At 36.0% G+C, this 10,829-nt stretch overlaps 1 protein-coding gene across 1 annotated transcript; it reads right to left on the bottom strand.

The window, feature by feature from the left end:
- Nucleotides 1–636: 636 nt before the first annotated feature.
- On the bottom strand, nt 637–1,733 carry LOC115975957 (protein RSI-1-like). Its single transcript, XM_031097012.1, has 3 exons — nt 1,348–1,733; nt 1,158–1,179; nt 637–1,034 (listed from the first exon to the last, which is right to left on the bottom strand). The coding sequence occupies exons 1-3, from the start codon at nt 1,423–1,425 to the stop codon at nt 853–855; spliced, it is 282 nt and encodes a 93-aa protein (XP_030952872.1). The 5' UTR covers nt 1,426–1,733; the 3' UTR covers nt 637–852.
- Between the last annotated feature and the right edge of the window lie 9,096 nt (nt 1,734–10,829).

Below are 10,829 nucleotides of genomic sequence, written 5' to 3'. Positions count from 1 at the left end.
ACTTGGATTATATAATAATTTCTTACAAAAAATTTTCAAAATGTAGTATGCATTGTGCGAGATATTGGCTAATAAAAATTGAGGATGGAAATAAGCTTGTTTTAAAGACATTGATTAGTAGGAGAATGTCCTATTTTGTAAGTATTTTACTTGGAGTTTGAGATATAGTTTTACCAAGTTATCCCTAAGTTTTTTTTTTCCCCTATGAAACATATTCTAGAGATATTTTTTAACCACATAAAAGTCTAGTCCAAAGAGGAGAATCCTGTTAGAAGTGTCTCCTATTTTTTAGGCATTTTATATAGAGTTGGACATAGTTTTCTCCCTATTAAACATAGGATCTAAGGGTATTTTTAAACCACATAAAAATTTAGTCCAAAAAGGGGGATCCTGTTATAGATAGTATAGATTAGCTGATTCACAGGTACCCATAACGCATTAAGTTATGATATCATTTTTATGGGAAATATAAAAAGTTGTCACAATTTTTTTCACCATAAAAAGTTTCTAATTTTTTTTTTTTTTAATCTGAAAAAGATTCTAAAATTATTCTTAAATCAATACTCTTATAGAGTCCATTGTCTTTCCATGTAAAGGTATGTATGCTAGGTCCAAATGTCATAGAGAAATAATTAATTAAATCTTTTATAAAAAAGCCAATATAAAAATGAGGTGGCACCCAGGTATACATCTTGCAATAGTGGCCCCTTCACAACAGATGAAGGGAACAAAAACTATATGGGTAAAGATCTACTATCATACAGATCATAGGTAGCATAGATTGTCTCTGCAAGAGAACAATTGTGCCATTACTGCTATCTGATTATGCTATTACCATCGTATAGAAGAATTTCAAGGGCACATGGGTCTTCCTTCCTTGGTCTTCCAGTTATTGTAGCAAGGGCAAACTTGCTTGTTGCCCTGAGTGCCAGGAGGAACACAGAGGCACTTTGCGCAGCACTTTAGGCAGAAAAACATGCATGGCTTCTTGTGTGAAGTTGCCGAGCAACGATAGGTACACTTTGGCTTGCAATCTGTATGTCACAATTAGAGATTTACTGTTCATCAGATCACTTAAAATCATGTACTTCTTCAAAAGAATAACAAAATTAGTAGAATGTGTTTCATTTGAGCACAAGAACTGTACAAATATGTACCTGAAGTACGAAGCTTTGTAGCCTGTTTCATGAAATATATACACATTAGAATTTGACACAAGCATAAACCATTTGGAGTAACAAAATATGAAAAACAAGAGACTGTGTATAGACACACAAGTGTGCAAACAACTGAAAACGTGAATTGAAGACACGATTTCAAAAATCAAAAGCGGGAAAAGTGTTGTACCTCAGCAATATCAGAGAATGTGATTAAGAAAAGTAAAGAAACCACAAACAAGAGAGAGGTGTACGGACGTCCTGCCATATCTATATTAGAGGCTGCTTAAACTCTAGTGCTAAACTAATGAATTAATAATTTTCTCACAAAGCAAAATTGAGAGATGTTGAAGCAATGAAATTATAAGGGATATTTTGGAATGTTCAATATGCAATTCAGGAAGAATAAGTCTTGTGCCACATAAAGTGGCACAACAAATGCAACAACTCGCCCATGTGACGAGTTGTGGTTGGTGGAGGGGTGAAAATTATAAGGGATATTTGAGACTAATTAATATGCAATTTAGGAAGAATATGTCTTGTGCCACATAAAGTGGCACAACAAATGTAACAACTTGCCCATGTGGCAAGTTGTGATTGGTGGAGGGGTGAAATTGTAAGGGATATTTGGGGATGATCAATATGCAATTAAAGAAGAATAAGTCTTGTGCCACGTAAATTCGCACAACAAATGCCACCACTCGCCCATGTGGCGATTTGTGGTTGGTGGAGGGGTGAAACTATAAGGGATATTTATAAGGGATATTTGGGGATGATCAATATCCAATTACGGAAGAATAAGTCCTGTGCCACATAAAGTGGCACAATAAATGCCACAACTTGCCCATATGACAAGTTGTGGTTGATGGAGGGATGTCCCACATGGATCCACCACTACCCTACACCAATATTAATATGACTTTAATAAAAACTTACTATAATTTATTTTTCATATATAGGTTAAATTATTCTTAAAAGTATAGCAATATGCTTAGAAAGTTGTATATCGTCAAATTGAATTGATTTCTCTTAAGAAATTATGTAGAATTCAACTTTTTTCTTCTATTATTTTAATTATTTACAATTTGAGTTCATGCTAAAAACCTAGGATTTGAAACTATGAAAGAGTCAAGTATTGAAGGAAAAAAGATTAGTAGAGGGATCGAGCATTAGGAATTTAATGTCACGAGAAAATAATATATATATATATATATATTTAGTTATTTAAATTAAACCAGTTTATTTGGTGTTTAAATGTCATTAGAAAAATAAATTTGATTTCAGCTTAAAATTCACCATGAGTTAAGTTTCAAGGAAATATCATATTTATCTGTGTGTTTTTTTTTTTTTTTTTTTTTTTTTTTTTCAAAATTTAATGTTTAGCTCTTCCTTTATATATATTATATATAAACATATTTATCTTTTTTCAAGGAACAATTTTTTTTTTTTTTTTATTCATCAAGGAGGATAAACTAAACTAAATACTTGTTATTATAATAATAGGTAGGAGCTTTAGGGGAGGTAGGGGCAATTGCCCCCCAGCCTTTGTCAATGGGCATACCCACAGTCATCCATGCACAACGCCTCTTAAATATCAATCTTTTAGGCCACCTTTTGAGTCTTAAAGCATGTCACTCGAAAGATTTATGATCGATCTACACAATGCCAAAAGAATCATGCAAAGCAAAGCCTCCACATGCAAACCTTTTGCGAGTATCATATTTTGTCCGTCATCGTTTTACATGCAAAAATTCCAATTTCAATCTAAAACTGTAAAAAATAATTTAATTTTTCCTAATCGAATGTTGGATTAATCAATTTTAAAGGTCCAAAGTCAAAATAACCAAAATGCCCTTTGTTGACCTAACTTTGACTAAGTTAACTGATAGTCAAACTATTCAAAATCTCACCCTGATCACTAAATTTCATCATTTTACATTAAAATCCATATTGCAAAACACTTTCCACAAGTTTGATCACGATCAACTCGGGTTTGACCAATTATCTGATTGTTCAATCATGATCAATTCAAGTTCATATCAAAGATATTTGAATTCAATTTTAAAATGACTACTCAAGAGATCATATCAGACTTAAAATGAGCACTATGTCACGAAAATACTAAAAAAAGTGCTCAACACTTTGTCAGTTTTGAGAATAGGTGTTCATAAGTTTGATAATAATTTAATCTTGATTAAATTATAATAAAACAACCATCAATTGGCCCAAAGAAGGAGTAATTTGAAATATCTCATGATGAATCCAAGTTTGGCATACTTGGATCGGAAAATTTTCCACTTGAACAAAAAGAATTTGCAAAAATATAAAAATAAAATCTATGAATAAAAACTTGATTTTGACACTATATCCAAAGCATCTAGTTTGCCAAACATGAAAATCGGAACCAGAAATTGGATAGCTTTAGAAAATATACATCATGATATTATCAACGAATCCTCACTTGAACAAACATAGGTGGAAAAGACAGAAAAGTAAAGTCACTAAGATAGGAAAATTTTTGGAAAACCCATGAAAATTGAGTAGAGGTGCTCTCTTTGTGTTTGGATTTTTCACGGCTGATTAAAATTGGATCCAAAATGTTGGTACTTTCTTGAAGTAGAAGTGATTATCTACATCCTGGAAGAAACGACATCTTAAGATTAGGTCCAAATTTTGGGGAAATGGACATTTGTCTATAATTTACAAACTATGAAGCAAAATGCTCATGTTTTGAAACTATTTAGTAAAATGCTCTTATTTTTGAAACTCGATTTTAACAAAACCAAGTTCTATGTAAAACTCGATATCCCTAAAATCGAGTTTTATGTATATTTTAGGCCAAAATGGGCAAATGCCCTTTTTTCGGAAATTAAACATCTTTGTGCCCTCATTCTGAAACTAAATAGGGAAATGCCCCTCTTTTGTAACTCGATAATCTTAAAATCGAGTTATATGAAATACTCGATACTCCTATGATCGAGTTATACACAGGTTTTTCCCGCACTGCTGGCATTTTTTTTTTTGAATCTCTACATAACTCGATTATTTAAAAATCGAGTTAGTTATATTGTTATAAACCCTGATTTCGTACTGTCTTTGTGTCAGGTGGAGTGTTTCAATGTAACTCGATTCCTGTAATATCGAGTTATAAAGTCGAGTTACTTGATATCCGTAAAGTCGAGTTATTCTCTTATAATTTCTGCACACCTTCTCCCACTCAGTGTGCCTTGCTCTCTGCTGAACTGAGGACTTTCTGCTGAACTGAGTTGGAACTCCTCCACGGATCAACAGCAGCTTTCTTCAAACTCAATTGAAATTTGTATCACCTCAGGTAAAAAATTCACATCACAATTTTAGGGCAATGTTATTTTCATTTGATATTGTACTAAATTTTGATTTTTTAGGTTGAATGAATGTGAAGTAAGTACATTGGTGTGATTTTGGTTATTTGTTGTAGTAAACGTTGGTGAGAAGAGAATGAAATAATTTCTTTACTATAGCAACATTTTGTATTGCACATAATCATCATTGGTCAGACATTTACAACAACATTTAGTGTTGAAGACAATGTGTAGACATTACCAACAATGTCTATTGTTTATGGTCAAATGTTGGTGTTAGTGTTAGTATTTCATTTTTAGCATGCAATAGTACACACTTTTATGAATGTCTTTGCTGTGTACCATTCTATGCAGGATTACATTATTTAGCAACAGTTGATACACACTGTTAACTTGATCATTTGGTGTTATTGTATTCAGTGTCAATGTCTGGTTCTGGCAACCCACAACTCTATAGGCCTCATGATGTGTTCACTGCTATGGGTCGTTGTTGGGTATTGGAAGATGGGTTCAGCTATCCAATCAATCCGAATTTGCAAAATAGTGCTTACGTTCACAATACCATGAGACAGGAGTGGGCTTGGTTATTTCGTGAACAACAAATGTTTTATGATGAGTTGGTTGGTTTTAAGTTGCCAGTGCCTCGGCGACTCGCATCACAAATGCCCAGAGACAGCATCGACGAACTTCGTAAAGCATTGAACCGCATAAGAGAAGAAAATAATCGAATGAAGATACGTCTTAATCGATATCGGACCCAAGTCGAGATTCGAGAGTTAGTGCAGGAAGGGTGGTACGAGCATGCACAGTTCATGCAATCACTTCTTGTTGATCCCATTTATCAGTCAGACGTGGAGATGTCAGATGAAGAGTAATCGTGTCGTGTCGTGGTGTAATTAGATTTTGTTGGAGAACTATTTTGCTTAACTATGTGTTATATGTATGGTTGCATTTGTACTATGTAAACCTTATTATTGATTATGAGAAGCATGCAAATTATTCGTAATGTAGATTATTCTCACATAAGTCATAAAAGTCAAATATTCTCACACATGATGTTTTTCAATAAGCACGTACGACATAACACAGAAAACATAAAATAACTTACACTAACATTATTAACTTAACCATAGACATAACACACACACACACACACACACACACCACAGTGGTATTCATTCTGATAGGTAGTCCTCGTAGTTGAGGACATTGTTACGTTCTACCGGAGTGAGTTGCCTATTTGTTGCAACGGCTTGCTCCTCCGCCAATTGTAGCATATGATACCTGGACCTACGAAGTATCATAAGATTGTTCTCTTTTTTTATTTTCGTCACTGCACGCTCATATTGGTGCATGTTTTGTCGTGGCAGTGTGAGCGAGCTACGCTCGACAAGAGGCGCTCCGATTTGCAGGAGATCATTGTGCAGAGCGTTGGACTCGTTCATGCGAAAGTCCCACTCCTGTTGTAATCCGGCATAGTATTCCCTCTCGTCAGAATCTCTTTGCGTTCTATAGTTATTTGGAAAACGAGGTAGCATCCAATTACGCATTGACATTGGAAAATGTGACTTTAGATCGGTATGTGTAGAAGTTTTGCAAGGGTAGATGTATGTAAATGGGACTTCGGTATGTGTAGATGTTTTGCAAGGGTAGATGTAAATGGGACTTTATATAGGGGTTTTGCAAGGGCAAGTATTCAGGTGGATGTGACTATAAGTATTCACGTGAATAAAGATGATATGAGTTCACAGTATATTGTTCAGTGGCGTCTGTTGGTGCATGTGATTCGTTGAGGTAGCTGTTTCATATGGCTATAGCTTGTGCTACAGTAGCAGGCTGGTGATGTGTACTGCAAAAGAGGTTGCGTATTTATTCACGTGAAGACTATTCAACATTGATGTGCTTCATCTGACATGATTTGACGAGACAATGTTGAGCTGTGTTAAATGTATCATAAACTTCTCAGGGATGCTATAGGTACATCCTTTAAAAATGCTGCATTGCAAAAGGATGCATAGCTGTGTATTGACGTGCGTGTAGGTGATATGACTGGATAGTGTTCAACAGTGCAAAGCTATTGAGCAGCACTACGAACATCAATGTAGCAATAGGACCAATAACACCCGAAATTGATGCACAAAATTTTCTGCGCTGCTATGTGTATTGACGTGAGTGTGGATGGGTACTTCTGGTCAGGGTTCAACAATACTGAGCTATCCACCGTAGCTACAGTCATTGCTCACTATGGTGGAATTTGGCAAGTGTGATTGAAGAAAGCTGATAACAACATTAGGTTTTGTAATGGTTGGCAGGATTTCGCTGAATACCATTCTATCTGTTATGGTTATTTTTTAGTCTTCAGATATGAAGGAAATTCAAGCTTCCATATTGTTATATTTGATAAGACTGCCATTGAGATTCAATATCCACGTAGGAAGAATTGTAAATTGGAAGATCATCAGGTAAAAATATCAAAAACTTAGATGAAGATGATACAAACATTTCTTCTTTAATGTACAAACCCATAAAACATGAAGTCAGAGAAAAGTTTGTTCTTAAAAAATTACCGATTATGTCCAGAGGAAGAGAGAGAGAGCAATCCAAGCAGCCAAAAAATTGAAGTCTAAAAATCCTTCTTTCATGGGTATCTCGTGGCCACATAATATGGTGAGCCTTTATACATAATGTGATTATGATGTTCTCTTAAATCTGGCTTGGAAACATATATGGGAAGCAAGTATATTATTGGGAAGCAATTTGTCACACATCAATGTCTTGTGCTATTACCCTCCATCAAAACATATTAAGCAATGAGATTCGGGGAAGGCTGGGTTGCATTTTCGAAAGACAATAATTTAGAAAAAGGAGATGTCACTGCCAATGAGGTGATCGAAAGGACTCCTGTTGTGATTAGTGTCTCAATATTTCACTTGGTTGACCATCAGAGTTTGGACAAGGATAACCTGTTTAAAATTTAAACTAGTGATGTTTATGCTTATATTTAATTAGGGACTTTGATCACTACTATGGTTTATTTCTAATGGATGTGGTTTTAAGACTTTTCTCTGACCAGTTTGGTATGTCTTGTTCAAAACTATTTAGAATTCCTGTGCTTCATCTGACATGACTTGTTGAGACAGTACTGAGCTGTGTTCAATGTATCATAAACTTTTCAGCCATGCTCTGCATCCTTGAAAACGGTGCATTGCAAAAGAAGGCATATCTATGTATTGACTGGACAGGGTTGAACAGTGCGAAGCTGTTAGGCAGCACATGTAGCACTACGAACAACATCTGTGTACCAATGGTGGACAGCTCACACCCAAAATTGATGCATAGCCAATTCAGGGATGCTCTGCCTCTTCGAAAACGGTGCATTGCAAAGGGTTGCACATATGTGTATTCACGTGAGTGGGGATGGGTACGTGTGGTCAGGGTTCAATAGTTTCGAGATGTTGAGTATCACATGCAGAACTACATCAATCAAGTGTAGCAATGATGGACAACTTACCCCCAAAAATTTGCTTACACTTTTGAAGGGTCCTCTGCATCCTTGAAAATAGTGCATTGCAAAATGTTGCATATCTGTTTATTCACGTGAGCATGGATGATATGACTGGACAGGGTTCAATAGTGTCGAGTTGTTGAGCAGCACATGCAGAACTGCAAACATGACTTCGCTGAACAATGCCGAGCTGTGTTAGCCTTTTCCAACCTCACTTGCCAAATGCTAGTATTACGAGCAGTGAGTGTAGCAACAGTAGAGAGTTTTATCCCCCTGTTTCCCTACAAACTTTTCAGGGAGTCTTTGCAGGTAGAAAATGTAGTTACATTTTCTCAACATCAATGTAAAATTACATGAAGAAAACTATGCTTCCAAGTTTTACATCAATGGCTTCCGATCATCACAATTGCAATATTAGGGAGCTTTCAAGCAATGCTACAACAAACCAATAACTTGAATGAAACATTTGAAAGGCTGATCAGGCTTTTAGGCCTTTACCTTATTTTTAAGCAAACCAAATATCGTTGTGAGAGTGTGTTGGGTGAGCCATATGGATTTTCAGTGAGTGAGTGGTTAGTCTGGTTTGGACGAGTCTTTATGTAATGTATCTATATAAAGTAGGACACTATTACAACTAAGATACACAGATACGTGCATATTATATCGTGACTCAAACAACTCATATAAAAGAATTATTCGTATTATTGAATCATATGCGCGGTTGGTCTATGTGGTTTGGATCAGTCTGTATGTATTGAATCTATTAAATTTTCCTACAAGTAATGTGCAATAAATATAATTTAGAGGCATTTCACTTCCTAAGGTTTTCCCTACATTACAAAGCAAAGGACATTGTTCGTCCATGACCCACATTGCTTGAATGTAGCAACAAAGAACACGTATGAAAAAAATGAGAAAGTGATTTCACATAAACTTAGCCAAAAGTAATAAACAGTTAATCTTTAGAGTTGTAAAAGTTGAACATACATAATCATCATTTGTCACACATTAACAATAACATCATGTATTGCACATAATGTGTAGACATTAACAACAACGTCTAATGTTCGTAGGTAGAAATTTTTGGAAATCATCATTGCTTGAATCTGAGAAGTCTGAAATATCTGTTTCATCATCTAACGCAGTAATTTCATTAATAGACTTCATGGCTCGCACTTGCGCCTTCCCCTTTAGATGCTTCCTAGCTTTTTGGATTGCGTGAAAACGGTCTAGTCGCCTTTGCATTTGATTGTTCTCTTGTTCAAGACGAGCAAGTATGTTGGCAGGTTCATCTCTAGGTAACTTGGCAGAGCGTGCCTTAGGAACTCGTAACCCGTGCCATCGACAATACACCTCTAACTCACACCTCTTCTCGTATAGGGTTGACCATGGTGGTTCTGCTATAGTGAACTCTATTGCGGTGGTATCTGTACTTAGTTTTGTAGGTTTGCCGACCATGATGTGTCCGACGCTTCCAAGACTCTCATACGTGTATATTGGCATATTAACGAAATCTCTCTTCTTTCCAACCCATTTTCCTCCATAGTGGTCTGTGTATGTATGTAGTTGTTGATCTGTTGGAACTTGTGATGATGCATTTGTTGAAGTAGGTCCAAACTTGTTTCGCATTGTACGATTTGATGTTGAGGCATTGCAACTCATAACTTAATCAATCTACGAAGTTAGCGGGGTAGAAAGTTAACATTATATCACTGGTGCATTTATAACCTCATTTCACGGTCCAGGCATTACAATTTCACTTATTAGGGCCTGTCATGTCAAACCCTTCAGGAAAAACGCTATATGAACAGGATTTTAAATGTTCCTAATGTCACATCAAAGGTGGGCAGTAGTTGCAACAGTAGATGTAAATGAGACATCTGTGCATCCAATTTCACAATTCTGTATTCACGTGAGTGTGGGTGTGAAACAGTGTCGACCTGGGTATCCACATCGTGTAGAGCACCGAACATGACTTGACTAAGCAGCAGCGTCTGTTGGCGCATGTGCTGCGATTGAAGGAGTTTGATATGACTACAGTTGGTGCGACAGAAGCAGGCTGGTGACGTGTGTTTAGAGTTAGAACTTGGTCACCTTCAAACTTCGCTATATTAATTGTGTTTTGTCTTTCACCAGCAAGTTCGCAATATTAATTTATTAATTATGTTTGGTCTTTCACAAAATAAATTATGAAGATCACAGTGTTTTCTGTGATTTGGTCATTTTGAATGTCTGTAAACATCATGGTGTGTAAATATGACGGTGTTCATTATCTTTGGTCATTAAACATTTACAGGTTAAAAGCATCACTTTGGTCTCAGAACCATCACTCTTACAAATTACGTAGCGCCACAGGCTGAAACACTGAAATTTCTCTTGTAATCGTAGCCAATTGATGTGGGACTGCATTTGAGGGAATACCTACTTACTCGACTATTCGATCAAACATCGTGGTCAAAGACTTGTCGGTTTGAAGCGAGGCCCAATTTGGTCTGAATACCACATCTGTTATACCGTAGATGTTGGTGGTGGCTTGAGCTCCTGGTTATATCTGTTTAATTGTGGACTTTACCTTTACAAAATCTTAAACATCAAGGTGTTTATTATCGTTGGTCATTTTCAAGGATGGTAAAACGCTCTTCCCATAATTCGTGACTGTTGGTTAGAAGAGATTGCACATAGGTAAAACCATGTTCAACCCTGAAACTAAGCTCTCAAACAAACGCGTGCCATAATAATTTACAGGTTGAAAGCACCACTTTGCTCTTAGAACTTTGATGTTAGTGGCTTAAGGTCACTGTTATATCTGTTTAATTGTGTTTGGTT

The sequence above is a fragment of the Quercus lobata genome, chromosome 2 (assembly GCF_001633185.2).
Source record: "Quercus lobata isolate SW786 chromosome 2, ValleyOak3.0 Primary Assembly, whole genome shotgun sequence".
Classification (NCBI taxonomy): domain Eukaryota; kingdom Viridiplantae; phylum Streptophyta; class Magnoliopsida; order Fagales; family Fagaceae; genus Quercus; species Quercus lobata.
The sequence above is the reverse complement of the archived record's forward strand: the minus strand, read 5'-3'. Positions and strand labels throughout refer to the sequence as shown.

What these genes read in the sequence shown, in the direction of transcription:
- LOC115975957 (XM_031097012.1), bottom strand. Translation starts at nt 1,425, where the DNA reads ATGGCAGGACGTCCGTACACCTCTCTCTTGTTTGTGGTTTCTTTACTT. An exon ending in CATTCTCTGATATTGCTGAG is followed by an intron (nt 1,180 to 1,347) that starts GTACAACACTTT and finishes TTCATGAAACAG; the next exon opens with GCTACAAAGCTTCGTACTTC. An exon ending in TACAAAGCTTCGTACTTCAG is followed by an intron (nt 1,035 to 1,157) that starts GTACATATTTGT and finishes TGTGACATACAG; the next exon opens with ATTGCAAGCCAAAGTGTACC.